We start from the raw sequence: 19676 nt of genomic DNA, 5'->3' as shown, positions 1-19676 counted from the left end.
AGGGCTGAAGCACAGCGGTGCTCACTGCCCTCTTCTCACTCCTTTCACTCCAGCAAAGCCACACAGCACTTGCATTGCTTCATCAGAGCCCCTGCGGTTGCTGATGCTGCAAGCAAAAGCTGCATCCAACATCTGTGTGCTGGGTTTGACACCTGCAGCTCAGCTGAGATTTGACCAGATAGTGGCCTGATTTGCAGTGTGAGGTCTGTGCACGGGTCACAGCACGTGCTGCTCGTGGAGATCTCCGTCTCTGCCCTAGGAAGTCTCGTGTTAGATCAAAGAGCAGGAGGTGGAAGTGAGTCTTAAACCAAGGAGCTGGGCTGGGGGGTCCAGCGTTCTTGAGACAGGAGCCTTTACCTGCCTGTTACTTGAGCTTCTGTCCCTTTGGCTTCAGCTAATGCTTAACCCTGGTTCTTAGGTGTTCTTATGAAGGAGTTCAATGAAATCACAGCAGTAGGCAGGCAGCTTTCCTTGCCTGCTGTCTGCAGATGGACATGTGGACGTGTTTTAGTGTAGCAGCTTGGGCCATCACGGGGGGCTGGCATTTGTGGCTATAGTTTGCCTTTTTCCTTGACTAGGATAAAGAAATAATGTTCCATACCACCTCTAATGCATGGCTCTGACCCCCGTGAAGTTCTCACACTTGCATCTGTTAAGCATTACAGTGATTTTTATACGGCTTCTGAACTGAAGAAACAAATCACTGGCACCAGCATCCGCTGAAGCTGGGGAGCAGAGGGTTTCCTCCTCCTGTAACAAGGTTCTAAGCGAGAGGATGGAGAGGTCAGTTGCAGCGTAAACACAGCATGGGTAAAGCTGGAGGGGTTCAAAAGAGGTGGGAATTGTGTGACTGTGCCCCACTCCTGTACTCTTGCCCCCGGCTCCATCCCATTGTACATGCCCTGGAACGATGAGATTGTCCCCACTGGGTTTAGCAGAGCTGCAGGCGTCAATGTGGGGTCTGTGCTTCTGCCACTGAAATCCAGACCCATTCCCCTGGGATCGGGGAGGGGCCACAGCAGAGCACAGTGCTCACAAGCAGGGCATTAACACTGCACCGGGCCCAAGGGTTTGTGTGTATTGACTTTTCCCAAAACACCATTGGGGTTTCCTTCACCTTGTGCGAGGCACAAGTCACTGCATTGATTGTGAAGAGGGATGTGGACACGGTGATAACTTCCTTCCTGAGCAAACACACTTTGCTGGGTGCATCTTGGTCCTCGGTTTCCTGCTTTCAGCTGCTGGCAATATTTATTTGTGCCACCTCCAAAGCCCCCACTTTGGCTGTGGAATGGCCTGGCTTTATCTGCTGCACCCCTGAATGAGGGGGTTCTGCTGGTGGGGTAACTCCTTTGTTTGCCCAGGAGCTTGTTGAGAGAGGTCTCTCTGGTCTGGTAACCGGCCATTGTCTGGGTGTGTAAGGACTGGAGAGCACATCTCTGCTGTTGAGTGTTTTCCTATGGGTAAAACCTGTACCAGTTGCCTGCTTGCATGCAGAGTGCTGGCTTTCAGTGCCCCTTAGCAGCCAGGCAGGCTTGTGACAGCCGGTCTGAAGAGCATGTGCCTCTGCCAGCCAGCCATCCCTGCAGGGTGGTGATGTTGGTGACAAGTGACAGCTACAGTGACAGCTCCGCACTGAGCTGCTATGGTGTGTGAGGACACTGGGGCGTGCAGCGTGGGGCAGGAGGTGCCATTGCAGGAGGCACTGCAGCAGCTTTTCCTTTGTCTCCCCCTGCCTCTGTCTTGACTCTGTTCTCTGGCACCAGAGCTCTCCCAGAGGTCCTGTGCAGCGTCAGTATCTGCTTGTGGGAGTGATTTTTACCCCTCCAACAGCTGCTTAATCCAAAGGGGTCGTCGTGTTTGGAGCTTCCCAAGTGTCCCTGGCAGGCAGAAGCAGCTGGAAAGAGGAGCGCTTTGCTGTCAGCCCTCTGACAGCTCCTGTTGGCATCCCAGCAAGGCTGGAGTGCAGTGGAGAGGAAGGAGAGGGCTGCTGGGCTGTGCTGTGGAAGGAATTCAGGTCCTGTCCGTGCCTTTAGACTGGCCTTCTCCAGGCTTACTCCTTCAGTAGCCCAAAGACCTGCTCCAGAGCCAGCCATGGAGTAAGAGAGGAACCGGGTCCCATGGCCGTGTTCCCCTGCAGCAGGGCACATGCGGTGCGCGCTCAGTGAGGGTGTTCCAGGAGGGATGGGGAGCGGGAGGACGCCTCGGAACAATTGCAGGAAGTGTTTCTCCTAAATCAACATGTTGGTTGCTTTCCGTGCAGTCAATTTGCCAGTGCCATCTGTTGGCTCTTGTTACACTGAGGAGATCAATTGCTGACTTGTGGCAACGCTTCCTGGCCCGATTCCACTTGTGTAGGGATTACTGATGAGGCTGCTCGCGTGCTCTGTTCCCAAAGAAGTGGGGCTTCTCCTGGTTTCAAGTGGAGCTGCTACAGAAACGACTGAAATGGAAAAGGTGGTTTCTTTACGGAATGATCATCCATGCAGGAAAGCTTAATTATAGTTCAATTACAGTTATAATTGGATCCGAGCAAACGTGTGGCATGAAGTCCTAGGTGTTAGCCTAGGACAGGGTCCTTAGCTTTTCCCTGTGTTCCCTGCACAGGAGGGGAAGGAGACTGCACTGTCCTATGGGTCCTTCCCATGAAACCAGACTCTGCTTCTCCCTTTATTCCCCTTTTCCCGTAGTCCCGAGCATGGCTCCTGCCCTTCCCCTGGGCACGTGGCAGTTCATTTCCCTGCCCTTGGCAGGGCACCATGGATTCGAGGAAGTCTGCAGGGATATTCGCCACGCTCGGCTCATAAACAGGATGTCGATATGGATGTTCATTCTGCCCTGCCTCCTGCAGGAGCCTCTCACCCGGGCCGTGATCTTCCAGCCCTGGTGACTACCAGGGTGTCAAATCTGGTGTCTTGGGCCAAATCTGGGATGTACAGTTGTGTTTCTGGTGATGCTGGGGGAGCTTCAGGAGAAGCCTGTGTGCTTGAGAGCAGGAAATGCAAAGGCTGCACGTGCTGGGATGCAGAAAAGGGTTGGTGCTTAGCACAGAAGGGGCAGCCTGGGCTTGTGGGAGCTCCCATCTAGGAACATGTTGGAGTGTTTGGGCCTGAAATGGCATTTCTGCTCCTCGTGACTTCCCGTGGCATGCCCTGACATCCATGGTACCTGCTCCTGCCCTTTTGCCTCCTGGAGTTTCACTTCCACTCCTTTAGTTCTCCAACTACCCCGTTGCTTTGGGTCAGACTTGCTCTGCTGCTCACCAGGCTCTTGCCTGACGTGCACACCGCTCAAGATCGTGGAAACAGGGAGCAGTGTTTCCAGGAGAAGAAACGCCTGGAAATACGATGGACTCCTGAGATCCCTGTGCTTTCCCTTGTGGGGATTTCATACTTCCACCCTTGCACATTTGTGGGGAAGCTCCGAGTTTCCTGAAACCGGAGCACGAGGTGCTTTGGCCAGGGCTTTCAGGAGCCTTTTACCTTTCATCTCACAGCAGTCACTGGAGGCACTGGGACGGGAGGAAAACACATGGAAGGAACCCCTCCAGAAGGGCCAGGTCCCTCCTCATCTCCCCCAAGGATGCAGGTGTGTTCAAGAGCCACTCTTTGGCCTAACAGACAGTATGGTCCTTCACGTGAGGACATCTCCTGCGTGCTGTGTGTGTTCCTCTGCACCACATGTAAAGCCCCCAGTGCAGTGAGGTGACAAGCGTGGGGCAGGCAGGGGGACAGCAGCCTGCTGTGTTATCAGAGACAAGACCAGAGGGATTGGGTTCTGTTCTCTCTGGCCCTCCCCACTGAGCTCCATTCAATCCGATGTTCTGTATCCCTTGAACTCCACCACGAGTGTCAACTCCAGTCATATAATTAAGCTGGGAAATGAGATTTCCTTTGAGTGACCGTAGAGCTGGGAAATGAGTAAGGAGCTTTGGAATACTCCACATCTGTGGGGCTTTCATGTATTTATGCCTGAAAATGACTCCTGTCTCTTAGACGTTTTGGATTTGCTCTTTGAGGAAGTGCCTCTTAGCTTTTTATATACACACGCGTCACTTTAAGCTTTACAAAAGCTCATTCCTGCAGGGATAATCCTTGGTGAAAAGCACATAGTGGGTGCTTCCCAGTCCCCCTCTGGCTCTCAGCTCTCCCAGTCCCCTCCTGAGCGCTGTCCTTGGAGCTGTGTGGTGCAGAACACCCCAACCAGCGGCCGTGGCAGCCCCGAGGAGCAGCAGCAGCTCCTCACCCTGTTACTCACTGCCTGTTAGTGCCTGGCAGCCGCACACGTCCAGGGCTTCACCTTGGCTCTGGCTCCGGCTCCAGCCCCGGCCCTGCCAGCAGCCCCTGGTGCCCAGTGCCAGGCCTGGCTCCGCACGGCGCAGGGCTGCTGTCGGAAGCGTGCTCCCTGACTTGGGAGCCTGGAACCCTTCCTGGGCTCGGAATTAGAGGTTTCAAAGGAAAGAACCAGCTTATTGTGCCTGTGCCTTGCTGGGGCTGTGCTGTGCTGTGGTACATGCAGGGCAGCTATTCCCCTGGCGAGGGTTTCAGTGTAGGAAATGAAGCTTAATTCTCACGTGCTTCAGATTGTTCCCTTAAAGACCCTGATGATCCTGTCGTTTGTTTGCCTCCAAGCAGCACCGTGCCTGTTAGAGCATCACTTAGCATTGCACTTGGGGTTTGGCACTGGAGGAGGAGGAGGAGGAGGAGATGTGTTTTGGATCGTGTGCCACAGTGGCACAGAGCACTTGTCCCTGGTGCACACCAGAGGCTTTTCAGAGCAAGGCACTTCTGGAACTGGGCTTTGGGCTCCTGGGTCACATCCTTCTGGTTGTGCATCACCAGCACAGGGGTTCTCTCCCCATTTGGAGTTGGGTGGTTTCACTGTGTGCCCCAGAGAGCTGGGAGCTGCCGGGGCTGAGGGAGGATGCTCAGGGAAGGCAGAGGGAAGAGAAGAAGTCTCCACCGCTAGAGAGACTTTAAGGGGTGTGCTGTGGTAACAGGAGCCCGAAAACCCTTCTGCACCCTACTCGCAAACAGGTCCCCTCTGTAGGGACAACACCCCAAGAGGTAGGAAACAAAGCTGCTTCCTGCCCACCTCCTGGCAAGGTGCTGGGCTCTGGGAGGCTCCTCGGAGCCTTTCTGGGGCAGGGACTGTGTATTCTGTTCAGTGCAGCAGGGCTTGCAGGCAGAGCTTGCTTCTGAAAATGGGTCAGTGACCTCTGTCCTGCTCTCCCCTTGTGCTAGGTGGCCATAAAGATAATCGATAAGACCCAGCTGGATGAAGAGAACCTGAAGAAGATATTTCGAGAAGTTCAGATCATGAAGATGCTTTGCCACCCACATATCATCAGGTTATACCAGGTAGGAGCACTCCCTGTGGTGTGTTTTCTGCCCCTTTGTACTATAGCTTTACACTGTCTCGTAGTGCTTTCTCTGGAGTTATCCCTCTGTTTCTCCTGCGTGAAGTACTGGGAAAGTCCTTTATGTTTCCAAGGTCTCGGAGTATTTTGATTTAGGGAGCAGGGGGAAAGTGTGGCTGATCCTCCTCGTTCTGGGAGATGATGCTTCCGCTGTGTGCTGGCCTCTTGCCATTTGTTTATGGCTATTGTGTGCTTTTCAGCTTCCCAGTTGAAACCGGATGCGGGCTCCCCTTCTCTGTGTAAGGGAGCAAGTAAGTCTCACCCACTAGCACAGAGCTCCCCTGCTCCCCTCTCTCTGACCATTTACCCTGTGGCCCAAGGACTTGCTGATCCCTCCCTGCTTGCCTGGAAGGTGATCAATAGCACCTGGGAATATTGTTTGTAGACTTGTTCTCCGGCTTGTTTGGCATTCCTGGTGTGCAAACAGAACCACCAGAGGCAGAGCCCACGTGTGATGCCTCTGACGCATGTGGTTGTGGTGCCCCTGCGACTGAACGATCAAATAGAGCAGCGGGGAGGTTGCAGCAGGCCAGGGACACACAGACAGCACCAGTGTGGTGGGAGCAGAGGGTTCACCAAGGCCACCCCCTTGGTGAACCATTAAATGCTGCTTTGGGAGCTGGTGGCCAGATGAAAGACTCCCTCCCTGGGCTTTTCTGATACAAGGGCTCAAGCAGGGCCTTACAGCTAGAGAGCAGTGCTCAAAAGCTGTGTACACACTCTCCTCTATTGCGTGCAGTCCTGGTTCTGGAAGCTGTCGGATGGAGTCCCCTTCCCAGGGTCCTGCCAGAGCTGGTCAGAACTGCCAGGTTCAGTGGGCTTGTCTGTTCAAGCCCTGTGTGCTGCTCAGCTCTGCCTGATGGATGTGAGCACTTAGTTGGACTCCAAGGAGTTAAAGCTGAGTAGAAGTGACAGAGGTTAATGTTTAGCTCTTTAGGCCAAACCACAAGAGTCCAAGATGCTTACAGCAGACGCTCCAGAGCTGCAGTGTTTTGCAGGTACTTGGGGAATGCTGCTTTGCAAATGGACTCCTCTTTAATAAGCCCTTTTGCAACCTGGTTATTCCATGTATGGTTTTGATATGACACTGGGCAGGTGACACTTGTGGCTGGGATTTGCTAAAGTGAGGGAAGAGCACCCACTGCAGGGGGTGTTCCACCCTGTCTGATCTTCCTGGGCATCCAGTGACATTGATTGTTAGATAACGAACTACTAAACCCTGGAGTTGGTGTTTCAGAGCCTTTCACATCTTTTCAGTAGGAATCTGGAATAAATGGCACTTTTAAACTCGCTGTGACCGGCTCTGGACTGCCAACTCCAGCATAAACTGGTGGCCTTGGCACACTGGGCTGCTGCAGCCCCAATGCCCTGTCAAACTCCTACAGATGTGTGTTACAAGAGGGGTGTTACCTGTCTGAAACACACAGGGCTCCCTGAAGCAAAGCCTCTGCTCTGCTCATGTCTGATGGATCTTGGCTCATTCCAAAGTCACTTCTTGATTCAGTGAATGTTCCCCCTTTGGCAAAATTGGTGGTGGTTTTAGTGCCTGCAGTGGCCTGGGTGATTGGGAAGGTGAACTGGTTCCCTTGTGGCAGCCCTGAGAAGTCTTCCAGGGGAGCAAACACTAAAGGGAAGGCAAGGACAAGGGGAGGAAGGCACAAGTGAAGTGTGTTTAGTTACAGCATCACTGTTTAGAGCTTGCCATTTGATTCTTACGTGCCCCAGTTCCTCGTCTGCTCCTTGGCACAGGAGAGTTAATATTGTTGATTCAATGAGAGCAGTTACATGTGCTATGGAAAGGGTCAATTCTTATTTAGCTACACTTTTTGCAGAGGGCAGTGTCCTTAACGTGTCCCTTCTCTGTCCTTGTGCCCAGGTCATGGAGACGGAGCGGATGATTTATCTAGTGACCGAGTACGCCAGTGGAGGGGAAATATTTGGTGAGTACATTTACTGCATTCTTTAATCAGATAATGCACTTGGTCAGCTCCAGTAAACCGAAAATAGCTGCCACGCTCTCTTGCTGCAGCTGAGGGATGCCCTTCAGCCTGAAAACTTTCCATTGACAACAGGAGTAGAGAAATAAATGATACCAACTTGGTGGGAAGGTCCCTTCCGTAACCTCTGCTGCTTGTTTGGGTTCCATTGGCAGGTGCTGCCCTGCTTTGATGCTGACTTTGGGATTACAGGTGTTGGGAATAGTCACCTGGCTGGCTTTGGAAGTGTTGCTGAACACTTGGTTCCAGCAAGTTGCATGAAGCTTGTTGACGAGAGCGGAAACGTCGGTGTTTGTTAGTGGCTTTCAAAGAAACAGGCGGTCCTGTGGCTCTGCAGTGTTCTGTTCCCAGAGCCGTGCGTGTTCTTATCTTCTGGATACCTGATGTTATCTTAGCCTGTGTTAGTTACATCCATTTTCAACTCCATTGTCTGCTAACAATGTTTTGGCTGAGCTTTCTTGACCACAGAAGCTGTTCTTTACAGGAAAAGACGCAAGTGCAAGAGCTGGTGGCTGATCCCTTCATTTGTTTTATTGCCGTGACCAGTATGAAAACCTGTAGAGATGGAAGTACTGGTGCACGCTGGGATCTCTACTAGCTCCACCCATGTGAGATGCAGAAAAGGGGGAAATCCTTCGTGCTTGACTGGAGCAGGCTTCAGTCTGCTTGCAGGGAGTGTCCCTGGGAGGACAGTCGCGTACAGCCTGTCAGCTAAATGGAGCTGCTCTCCTCCTTTTCCTCGTGAGCCACTGCAGAAGATTGACTTTCAGTGTCAGGACCTCTGACTTTGCTGCAGGAGGCTGCCTTGCAGTTAAAGGTGAAGCTCTTAGTGAAGCAAGAGAAGCTTCAAATTCAGGCAAAGCCGACTTGAGCTGTTTTCCGGGTCCTCAGTACCTTTGTAGATGGTTGTCGTGGCTTCTACCCAGCGCGGTCCATCCCCTTTGGGCTCCCTCTCTGAGAAGGTGACAGCTGAAGGAAGAAGCAAGTGACAGCTGATGTTGTGGATGGCCTTGTGGAAACCTGACTTCCTCCAGCTGAGCCTCCCAGTTGTCTCCTCAAGCATGAATCATGGTGTGGGACACGCAGCAGCTCCGGAGGCTTGAGACTCCTCTTGCCTTGTGCAGCAGTCACTTGAATGTGCCTAAGAGCTCGCTTGCCTGTGGATCACCACAGGAGAGCATAAATCACTCCTTACTTTCTCCCTCTTCTGTTGCATTTGGCAGCGATGGGCTCATCTTTTTTTAAATGCAGAACTATGTGCAAGCTCATATACAAGCCTGGAATGAATTCTCTTGCTTACAAAAATAGCCTTCTCCATGAGCCGAAGTGCAAATCTAATTGCTTTCTGCACTACTTCATGCTGTAGTAAATTCAGCTCATTAGCATGGCTAATTTCCATTACACTGCCCAACATTTATCCTGTGGGTAGCTGGGAGCAGCCAGCTCTGGAACAGCACAGAGGCTTTTCCAGAGCGAAGCCCCCACTGGCTGGGTTTGAGCGTTCTCAGGCGCTGTGGTTCGAGCCGAGGGGGAAACTGAAGCCTCAGCTTTTTGTAATCAGGGTTTCCTGAGGAGCCATTAGGACTTTGTTCTACCAGCGGAAGCAATTTAGAGGGAGGAAGCAGCAACCCGTTTTGGGAAGGTTTCCTCGCAGTCATTAGCATCTCCTGTGCTGAAGAATCTCACGTCCTCATGTTGTGCAGAGAAGGGCAGTTGTGACTGGGGAGCCCTCTCTGTTACGTGTGCTTGTGCAAGATCTTTCAGCTCTTTTTCTTGGTTCTCTCCTGAAGTCTGCCTGACCAAGGTTTTAAAGGCGAGCCGCAGAAGGGGCAGGGGCAGGGGCTGACCACCACGGCTCGTGGCACTCGTATCATTTGAGTTACAGTCGTCCTTTTCAGAGCAAGTTTTGTTAGAAGCAAATCTGAGTCGTTTTCCTTAGTGCTTTAAACACCTTCAAGGGCTTAAACTGTACCATAGAGCTGTCAGTGCTACGCAGGCAGTAAGACAGGTTGGAATCAGTAGTTTAAGGAACAGTAGTTTCTCTACATGGCCTTGGTTTCAGTCTGGTGGGAGGCTTCTCTGTCTCCTTGGTTGGAGTCCTGGGAGAGCTTTGCAACCTGTGTATCTGAGTTGCCAGTAGAAGGGCTCAGAGCTCCTTTGGTGGCCGAGCAGAGCCATGAAGTGTCTTTGATTCCTGTTCCTGGAAGCACTGTGATAACTCCCTGCCTGTAAGGCTGCGTGGGGCCAGGAGGAGCCTGGCTTTTGCTGGGGGCTTAAGCACCAAAATGTAAATTGTTATGGTTGTCCCTGTGCATGTTCTGCGTGCGGTTGGGCCTCTGCTTTGACATCACCAACAAACGGATGGCTCCTTTTAAACAGAGGGTGCTCTTTGTTCCAGGTATCTCGAGTGTCCCTCTTGCGAGGTCAAACAGAACACGGTCTGAAAGCCTGGTCTGAGTTCTGCTGTTTCCTATGGCTTCTGTAACTAACCTGCAGCCCTCACAAGAACGTGGGTGCTTGCTTGCTTGACAAAAGTGCTCAGCAGCACTTCCCTGGTTCATGTGGTGAGCCTGTCCGTGCCTCTGCCCCATCTCCACCACTGATCCTCAGCTCTCTGGCGTTAAACAAAGTGGTACCAGTCTCTACAAGGTCAGGCTGCTTCTGGGATCACAGGGTCACCAAGTACACTGGAAATGGGACGTAATCCAGCACAGGGAGGAGATGTGAAGCTTCAGCAGCGTTTGCCTTCCAGACAGAAAGCAACTTGAAAGTGTGTGGAGTCTGTCCAGGGGCAAAAAGTGGGAACCTGTGTGTCAGCCCTGTCGCTTGACCAGAAGGTGCTTCTTCCTCAGCGTGGGGCTCTTTAATGCAGAGGGCACCATCGGGTGCTCCACAGGAGTACAGAGAGCAGCCAGGCTGTGCCCTGGATCAGCGTGCTGGCTCCCAGCTGAGCACGAGGCTCGTCTCTGTAACCCCTGCAGCACGAGAGGTTAGTGCAGGCTAAGCTGGCAATGGTTAATTTTGGCACGCACTTGCCCTTGGTGGTATGTGGAGTATTCTGTAGCTTCATTGTTTCTGTCCTTCCTCTGGAGCTTGGGCAGAAATGTCAGTGGTCTGAGGGCTGTGCCTACGTGCAGAGCCTGGGGACCGGCTCCAAGCGCTTCTCCTCAGGAAAAGTGGGATTTCAGCCTATCCTGCAGCTGGAGCACGGCTGGCTCAGAAGAGGGACGACTGAACGTCCGTATGTGGGGACCACTGAACCTGGGCTGGGAAAACTGCCCTTGGAGAGGTGTGTAGAAAGACTCCTCCTGTAGCAGTGGATTTGATTCCTTGCCTGCAGGAGAACCTCAGGACTACTTTGAGGAATGTCGGGAGGTTGGAACCTTGCACTCTGCTGTATCAGCAGCCTGCGCTCCCGGATTCACGCGCAGCAATCACTGGGAATGCCCTTGACTTGTTCAGGAGCTGAGCTGTGCCTGTTGATGGGTGGCAGTGGTTAAACTGGAGCAGGCCCTTGCTTAACTCTGCTCATCGGCCTCCCAGCTCCTCAGACTAGAACATGTATGACCCTGCGACTGACTTGATGAGATATGACAGGGCTGTTTGAGAGAGTAAATGTTGCTTTTCCTAGCAGGTGAATGGAGGGTCATGTTGGGATTGGTGACGGATTTCCCTCCCTGGCCCTGCCTCAGGTTTGCTTATGGAAGGAGTTTATCTGATGACTACAACTGAATTGACAAGTTCTTTGAAACCCAGCTTCACTCTGTTGCACAACACGAGGAGTGAGCCGTGAGGAGGAGGCTGCTGTGGCTCCGGAGCCGGCAGAGCTGCTCTGCTGGAGCTCAGTAATTGGTGTTTACTGCCAGGCAGTTATGTCACGGGTACTGGAGTTAATGGGGCACTGGGAAAACAGCAGCTCCTGAGCAGGAACCTTCACAAGCCACGGGGTTTTGTTGTTTTCAAGGTGTCTTTATCAAACCCTCCAGTTTAGGGCAGTGGAATGAAGGGGAGGCTCAAGGGGTGAGCCTATGTTCAGTGGGGCCAAGTGCAAGGTCCTGCCCCTGTGCTGGGGCAATCCCAAGCACAAATACAGAGGAAAGTTGATCACTTCAAAGCCTTTCACGCTGGGACAGCTCAGAGGGGGCTGTGTGGCAGTGGTGTGCTGGATCCTTCCCATGCAGCTTCAGCACTGACCCCATCTGGTGCTGGAGCCATGAAAACAGGCTGGTGCCCGTGTTGTTGCCCATCTGCATCCTCCGTGTTACTGTCACAGGCACGTGAGGAGCCCCTGTGTGAATAACCCCTTGTTCCTCACCCCGTCCCTTGCAGATCACTTGGTGGCCCACGGCCGCATGGCGGAGAAGGAAGCCCGGAGGAAGTTCAAGCAGATCGTGGCTGCTGTCAACTTCTGTCACTGTCGCAATATTGTCCACAGAGATCTGAAGGCAGAAAACCTGCTCCTGGATGCGAACCTCAACATCAAAATAGCAGGTGAGCTCAGCCTGGTGGGGCGGGAGGAAGGCAGCTGCTCTCAGGAGTTAATAAATGTAGGCATTGGCTGCTTCCAGGTATTCACAGCGAAGGAAGCGCAGTGCAGCTAAAGGAAGCTTTGGATTTCTGTGTGGCCTGCTGCCCAGGGCTGGAGCTGCCAGGTTGTAGCCAGGAGATTTATATCTGCCTTCAAGTAGTGCAAAATAGAAGGAGGACAAAAAGCAGTTTTGGCTTCATAGGCACATATGGAGCTGCAGATACGGTGGTGTTCCAATACACTGGGTAATGGGCGAGGCTAATACTAAACTATTGACCTTGGTCTGAGTCCTGCTGCCCATTTAGGACTTCTCTGAAGCAGGTCAGGCTGGGGGGAGAGAGAAGGAATGGCAAAGCAGGGCTGGCAGTGTCTATGGCAGAGCAGTGAAGGGGAAGCGGCACTCGGGGAGTCCGTTCGTTGTGTTGCTTTCTCTTCTGTACCATCTGTAGGTGTTAGGTGAGAGCTGAACGCTTGGCTTGTAGTAAAATGGTTAATAGTTTCCTAGGTTTCTCTCATCCTTGCTTTGTGAGGAGGGAACAGGGAAGGAAGTGAAGGACTTTGACACTTCCTCTGGACGCTTAATAGTGTGAACCATGTCCTCCCTGGCACGAGGGTGGTAACCTGCCCTTCGCTGCTCTGCGGGCACATGAGCAAGAGCCTGCTGCTGACACAGCACTTTGTGGCCTGTGCTGTGTGCACGGATGCGCTAATGATCTGAGGCCATCTTGTGTTCACGGGGTAAAATCTAACCCATGTGCAGGACACCAGGAAATAGGAGTTCCAAACTACCTCAGTTGCGGCTGGATTCCTGCACGAGTGCCCACAGGAGCACACTGACAGGCTCTGAACGTGGAAACGCTGGGGTTTTATCTGAGGGAGCTGGGAGCTGTTTTCCTTCCAAATCTCTGCTCCCGGAAGGGACTCCAGAGGACAGCTCCCACCCTGCTGGTGGCACTGTTTGACTTGGCAAGAAGATGTCGTAGCGAGTTGAAAAGTAGCCTGGAAAAGCTGATTGATGGGGAGGGTTTTCCAAGCACCACGTTTTGTCCCTCTACCTCATCAAGTCCAGCTTGACAGCACAGCCTCTGATGGGGTGTGTAACTCCAGTTTCAGGCTCCCACCTGGGCAGGCTTTCTGCAACTACTACAGACCCCTGTTTGAGGCTTCACATCCCTTACTGAGTAAGTGGCACCTTCAAGCCAGTGCAGCAGCCTTGGAGCGGGTCAGTGCTGCTGTTCTCACTCAGCACTGACTGCCAGGGGACTTGTGGAGTTTGGGGTTTTTGATTGCAGCTACACTGGTTTTCCATAAACAGGAGTCAGAAGCGCTGATGCCCTCACGCTCATTTTTCCCATGGATGCTGTTTCTCCAGTGTACCTTCTTGGAGGCTGAGTCAGTCACTTCTGGCAGTGGGATCACTGGTGTTCCCAGGCAGAGGGTTCAGCCAGGAGTTGAGATGGTTGCTAAACACCCCGGCCTTCCCGGCCTATGGCTGCAGAGGAATGTCATCTATGCACTGCTGTGTATTCGTGTGCAAGAGCCTGCAACCTTCCCAGGATGAAGCGTCTGTGGTGCAGATGCTGGAGCCTCCCTCTATGGAAACGTGAGGGATCGGGTCTACTTCTGTAGCACAGAGCTGTTCCTTTAAATATCTCCCTATTCCATGGTGACTTTCACCTTGCTCCTCAAAACTGCCCTTTTCCCTCTGCATCTGCTTGTGGAATGAGACTTGGCTGCTCCCTGGGGATTTGCAAACCCTCTCCCCATACACTTTTGGAGGCTCTTAGCAAGCCTGCTGTTCTCAGCAGCAGCTGGGCTGGGGGCTCTGCTGGGCTCTGCAGGAGCTGCCTGAAGGAGGAGGATAGGAAAGTCACCTGGAAGTAGGTCATGGAACATCCTGTGAGGAATGCAGTGATTGGGAGCACAGGCTCAGCAGTTACTGTGCTGTCCGTGGGGTGCCAGTGGGGTTTCCATGCCTCCTGTGGGATTTAGGAGAACAAACCTTTCTTGATGGCTAAAGAATGTGTGCCAGAGTGCTTACCTTGTGCAGCATGGATGAAAGGCACTGAGGAGAATAAGCAGCTAAAACTGAAGGTGAATCTTCAGGGTGAATGTGTGTTTATTTCAAGATATGGGAAGAAAACCTTTGTGCTTTTGCATCTCGGGTATTCTTTGCCATTTGTATCATTAAAATGCACATTCTCAGCCCAGATCTCCTTGCGCAGTGCTGGGATCTTGTGTATCACTGACAGGTTGGCACTCAGCTCTGTGTTACCCCAGCTCCCTGCGGTTCTGACCACCGAGGGAGTCAAAATTAAGCTCCTTATAAGAGCTTTCTACTTCCTGCAGCTGCACTCTGTGTTTTTGCCACAATGCTTTGGTTTAATCACTCGGAATTTGCCAAGTGAATGTTTGTGGCGCCTGTTTTCCAGCATTCCTCATGGAATCCTGCAGCGAGGGGCTGCTGCTGGTGCAAATGCCATGGCAAACGTCTGTGTGTGTTAATGTCACTGCCCTCCTGCTGGCACACACACAGGCACTTTGCACATAACCTTTGGGCACTTGCTTCTAAGGGCATCCTGGTCACAGGGTGTGGAGACCCCTCTCTGACTGTCCACTTGCTTTTATTGTTCAGTTGAAGTGAAAAAGCAAGGGATTTAGTGAGGATTCTTTCTTTTTCTTTGGAAAATCTCCCTGTAACCAAAGCTTCCATCTCATGCAGTGCTTTCTGGAAGATCAAAGCTCCTGCTTTGTTTTCCCTTTGTCACGTTCTGTCCTTGCTGGTGCTCGCTCGGGCCCTGATGAAGTTGTGAAGCTGAAGGTTGGGTATTGAGTTGCTCAGCAGAAGCAGGATGGTTTCAGTGGGTGTTGTGCAGCAGGTTGTTGAGATGGTTCATACAGTCTGAAGTGGCACTGTTAACACTTGGTCATCTTTTGGCTTGGCACAAGAGCAGTTGCACTGTCCAGGTGGTTTCAGTGTTGCTCTTCTTGCCTCTTCTGCTCTCCTATTTCTCTGCTGTATCAGGATTGAAGGTGACTTAGGCTCAGCAAGTGATGGAAATACCCTTTCTTTAGGACAGTTGGAATGGGTCATGGTCCTTGAACTGGTTCTCTTTGTCCTTTCAGATTTTGGGTTCAGTAACATCTTCACCCCTGGCCAGCTGCTGAAAACCTGGTGTGGGAGCCCCCCCTATGCTGCTCCAGAGCTCTTTGAAGGCAAGGAGTACGATGGGCCAAAGGTTGACATCTGGGTATGTGATGCACTCTTTGTTACCTTCATCTGAGTTTTGTTCTGTTTCTTTGCCTTTCCTTCCTATTTCGTACACGTCTCTGAGAGAACCCCTGATATGGCAAAAAAATGAGTTTTGCAGAAATGCTTTATAAAAGTGGCTCTATATTCCCGTTCTGGCTGCTGTGTCACACATTCTCTTTATTGGGAGACATGGTGCCGAAAATATTCATTACCCAGAAATGCCTTTTAATGAAGTTTCCCAAAAATACGGTTCACTTCAGTGCTGTGAATGGGGGAGCACTTCCTGCGGGGGGCTTCATCTGGCAGAGCTGGAGGAGGAGGCCCCCACTTGTGCTGCGTGAGGGTTTAGGAGAGAGCACGTTAGTGCAGGGGTTCAGGATGGTCTCCCCCATGGCCCCAGTGCTGCTCTGCCTGCAGCCTGGCCTTTCCCACTGAGGTGCCGACAGGCTCTGCGCCAACGGGAGTTTCTTTACTATCATCTGTTGTCTCTGCACACCATTCCGCACGAGTAACCGCTGTGTTCTGGTCTCTCCCTGCTGCTGCTGCCGCATCCTGGGTGCAGAGCCTCGGCGTGGTGCTCTACGTGCTGGTGTGCGGTGCTCTGCCCTTCGACGGCAGCACGCTGCAGAACCTGCGGGCCAGGGTGCTCAGCGGCAAGTTCCGCATTCCCTTCTTCATGTCCACAGGTAAGGGCTGCCCGTCCTGGTCCCCTCCGCTGCCTTGAGCGTTCCTTGAGCGCTGAAATGACAGCGTAGCGCTTGGGTTATGTGCCAGGCAGGTGGGCTGCCAGGAAGGGGATCCATTGGATCGTGGTTGGGAACGTCAGCTAAAATGGGGTCTGAGGCTAGAATTTGGAAACCAACATACTCTTACTTAAAATCTCAGCTTTTGTGCATGTAACTGGCAAAGTACAGCAGAATGTTAGCAAAGACACGCTCCTTCTGAGTCTGGGAAATGGGAAAGCTAAAAACGGAATAGTGACTGAGCAATGTAGAGGCTTTCACTACACAAGAAGCTTTTTACAGCATTATGGCACATGAGTTTCCAGCAAGAGCCCCATCAGAGACAAGTGTCTACGTCCTGTTCCTGCAGAAATGCTTCCGAATGCTTTAGTGACAAATCTTGGGTTTGAAAATGTGATTAATTCTCAGAGAAAACCAACTCCACTTAAGCACAAGTCATACGTTGCTGCCTGCTGGCAGATTAAGGAATGATTTCACGTGGGCTGCATGGAGCTTCCCAGCTGAAAGCTCCCTTTCCTGCCGCATTACTTGGGGAAGAGGTTCTCTTCCTGCACAAAGTGCTTCCTGAAACATGCAATGCTTTTAAAGCAAGCTTAGGTCCCAGCCCAAAGCGGGGGGAGCTTTGGTCCCCATGGTGACAGCATACGTGAAAGGTAAAGGCACATTGGCCCTTGTGTCCCTTCCTGTGGTCACCGGCCTCTCTTCCCTTGCAGAGTGTGAGCATCTGATCCGGCACATGCTGGTCCTGGACCCGAGCAAGCGGCTCTCCATGGAGCAGATCTGCAAACACAAGTGGATGAAGCTTGGGGAGGCTGACGCCGAGTTTGACAGGGTGAGGAGTGTGCTCGGTGTCTGCTGAGCTGCCATGGGCTCTGGGCACGTAGTGCTGCGGGGTTGGTTTTGGCTGTTGAACTTCCATTCCGAGTGGTGATGTGCTGCCCTTCCACTTTCTGTGTCTCCTGGTCTTGCTTCCCACACTGCTCCTCATCTGCATGTATTTCTGTACCTTTCCCTTGGCGCTGAGAGCCTAAGGCACTGGGTTTGGAGCTGGTGTGCCATCAGCCTTCAGAGCTCGTGCCAGCTCGCTGCCGGAGCCTGGCGTGTTGGTTTTCAGAGCGCCGTGACTCATCGGTGTGCCTTTGGGAATGTCAGAGCTGAGCTGTGTCTGTGCTCTTGCAGCTGATAGCAGAGTGTCAGCACCTGAAGACCGAGAGGCAGATGGAGCCGCTGAACGAGGACGTGTTGCTGGCAATGGCAGACATGGGGCTGGACAAGGAGCGCACCATTCAGGTACGGCAGCGCAGCGGCAGCCGTGTCCTGCCTGCTCCCACTGCAGATCAATGGCCGGGTTTGCTGCTCATCACCTCTGGCAGCTGAGCTTTGGTTTGTTGCTTGACAGAAGGACCCGAGCACTTTCTCCCTTTCCTCTTGCAGTCATTAAGAGCAGATGCTTATGATCACTACAGTGCAATCTACAGCCTGCTCTGTGACAGGCTGAAGAGGCACAAGAACCTGCGCATTGCACCATCTCCCAGTATACCGCGGACCATGACCTTCCCCACCTCTGCCAACATCCAGGTAGCTCCCTCTCATGTGCTGTTCTTCCAGGCCTGGAAGGTCAGGCAGTCCCCTCCCTGCTAAACCCAGACTCGCTTCTGGTGTCCTCGGCCTGGCAGGAGCATCAAAGCACCCCTCGTCTGAGCAAGTCCTGTGTAGTCAGGGTGCCATAATCCTGTGCTTTGTTCACTGGATCTGGGTTTAGTGAGCCCTTCAGACTCTTAGGGACAGAAGAGAAGGCAAGGGGAGGGTTGCTGGTTAGGAGCTAGAGGCTGCAGACTCGGACTGCTGTGCCATGCTGCTTCCTCAGTTTGTGCTGCTGGCAACCCCTTGAGAATTAAGGATAAACAGATGTTCCCTGGCTCCAGGCTGACCTCCCTGTTCCCAAGTGCTTAGATCTGTGCTCTGGTGCCAGTCCAGCAGTGCCTGTAAAGGGGGTGTATGAGATGCTTCATGCCTTCTGACTTTGATCTCTGCTCAGCAGACAGAACAGACAGGCAATACCATGAGCATCAACGTGCCCCAAGTGCAGCTCATCAACCCAGAAAACCAGATAGTAGAGGTGAGGTACACCCCTTGATGACCCCTGCAAGTTCTTGTCCCTTGGCTTGATCCTCACCTTGTACTTCATCATTCCAATGTCTCTCCTGCCCAGACTGATGGAACGATGAACTTGGACAGTGATGAAGGGGAAGAGCCATCACCTGAAGCTCTGGTCCGCTACCTCTCCATGAGAAGGCACACAGTTGGAGTAGCTGACCCACGGTTAGTATCAGCCCCTGCCTCCCTAATGGAGGGTCAAGGGAACCCTTCTGAGGGCTGTAAGAGGCCTTTTTGTGAAGGGAAGCAGAGCGTCCTGGGCCGCTGGCTGGTCCTCGCCACATCACTGCTAATTCCCCTCTATAACTGTGGTTGCACAGGACGGAGGTCATGGAGGATCTGCAGAAGCTCCTGCCTGGCTTCCCCCGTGTCACCCCTCAGGCTCCGTTCCTGCAGGTGACCCCCAATGTGAACTTCATGCACAATGTGCTGCCTCGGCAGAACCTGCAGCCCACAGGGCAGCTGGAGTACAAGGTACTGACCCCTGCAAGTGCCTCGATAGTATGGGGGGGGGGGGGGGTGTCTGCTCAGACTTGCTCTATTTGCAGTTCCTTGGGCTACATAAGCTTCAAAATGTACCTTCTTGCTGTGTCTTAGGTGTGATTCTAGTCGAGTCCTTAAAAAGCTGAGGAACGAAAGAACACTTCAGCACGGAATGAATTACTGGGCTGGAGAGAAATAGGACAGTGCCTGGCTTTGGGGCTGCAGGTTGCAGCCTGCCTGGCAGCTACAGAGGAGGGCAGGGAAACAGGGAGTTAAGCTTTTCCACTGATGTGGTCTCTCTCCACGCCATGTCAGTGCTGAGATGTTGATGCTCCTTCATCTCTCCCGAAGCCCAGAAGGCTTGTCTCTTCTCCTGCCAGTGCCTGGGGTTGTGGCTGGGGCTCAGGTGCTGGAAGGATGCGGTACAGGGTTGATGACTGTGCTGTCTGTGCCTGCAGGAGCAGTCCCTGCTGCAGCCCCCCACCCTGCAGCTGCTCAATGGCATGGGCCCTCTGGGGCGCAGGGCGTCAGACGGCGGAGCCAACATCCAGCTACACGCACAGCAACTGCTCAAACGTCCTCGAGGTCCCTCTCCCCTCGTCACTATGACACCAGTAAGTAGCAAAAGGGAGGGAGAGAATCGGTGGTGTGCATATAAATACCTTCTCCTGCAGGCAGAGGTGACTGGAGCAGGGGGCTCAGTCTGTAGCACTCTGGAAGCGCTGGAAGCAGGGATTGTGCCTGCTTCAGAGTAGTGGGGTGCTCTGTCCCCATGTGGGAGCATTGCTGTGCTCTCCTGTAGCTAGCAGCTGAGGTGCATCCCTCTCTAGAGCTGACAGATGCAAACCTTTTAAATTTGATGGCTTTTCTTCTCCTTTGCTGCTCTACTGGAGGAAGCTAAAACAGCCAGCTTGGGCATTAATGCGCATTCTTTGGCCCTTGGTGCATCAGTTAGTTTTCCTGGTAGCCCCAACAGAGCAGCAGCCTTGTACGGGCAGTTCTGACTGGGGGAGGAGTGCTGGGAGGGGTTCTTGGTGCTGGGTGCTGCAGCAGAGCTGACAGACCCGTGTCAGAGCTTGTTTGGGAGGGTGTCTGT

General features: G+C 52.8%; 3 protein-coding genes across 7 annotated transcripts in view; 1 reads left to right on the top strand and 2 right to left on the bottom strand.

The window, feature by feature from the left end:
• SIDT2 (SID1 transmembrane family member 2) overlaps window positions 1-19676 on the bottom strand; it is a 553125-nt gene that overhangs the window by 32335 nt on the left and 501114 nt on the right. The window lies entirely within an intron of this gene.
• PAFAH1B2 (platelet activating factor acetylhydrolase 1b catalytic subunit 2) overlaps window positions 1-19676 on the bottom strand; it is a 497498-nt gene that overhangs the window by 24665 nt on the left and 453157 nt on the right. The gene's annotated exons all lie outside the window — the stretch shown is intronic.
• The window catches only part of SIK3 (SIK family kinase 3), a 37236-nt gene that overhangs the window by 1558 nt on the left and 16002 nt on the right, over window positions 1-19676 (top strand). For 3 of the 5 annotated variants that reach the window (XM_062608569.1, XM_062608570.1, XM_062608567.1), the window contains 12 exons: window positions 5244-5360; window positions 7296-7359; window positions 11746-11907; window positions 15071-15195; window positions 15760-15883; window positions 16654-16772; window positions 17120-17230; window positions 17375-17518; window positions 17979-18059; window positions 18153-18262; window positions 18418-18571; window positions 19039-19194. In XM_062608569.1, coding sequence (XP_062464553.1) covers window positions 5244-5360; window positions 7296-7359; window positions 11746-11907; window positions 15071-15195; window positions 15760-15883; window positions 16654-16772; window positions 17120-17230; window positions 17375-17518; window positions 17979-18059; window positions 18153-18262; window positions 18418-18571; window positions 19039-19194 — 1467 coding nt within the window. Of the gene's footprint in view, window positions 1-5243; window positions 5361-7295; window positions 7360-11745; window positions 11908-15070; window positions 15196-15759; window positions 15884-16653; window positions 16773-17119; window positions 17231-17374; window positions 17519-17978; window positions 18060-18152; window positions 18263-18417; window positions 18572-19038; window positions 19195-19676 lie in introns of those variants that run through there. The other 2 variants (XM_062608571.1, XM_062608568.1) reach the window with 1 other exon arrangement.

Source organism: Pezoporus occidentalis, unplaced genomic scaffold (assembly GCF_034315485.1).
Source record: "Pezoporus occidentalis ecotype Australia unplaced genomic scaffold, CSIRO_AGI_Poc_V1 ctg130, whole genome shotgun sequence".
Taxonomy (NCBI): domain Eukaryota; kingdom Metazoa; phylum Chordata; class Aves; order Psittaciformes; family Psittacidae; genus Pezoporus; species Pezoporus occidentalis.
This window is presented reverse-complemented; position numbering and strand designations above follow the sequence as displayed.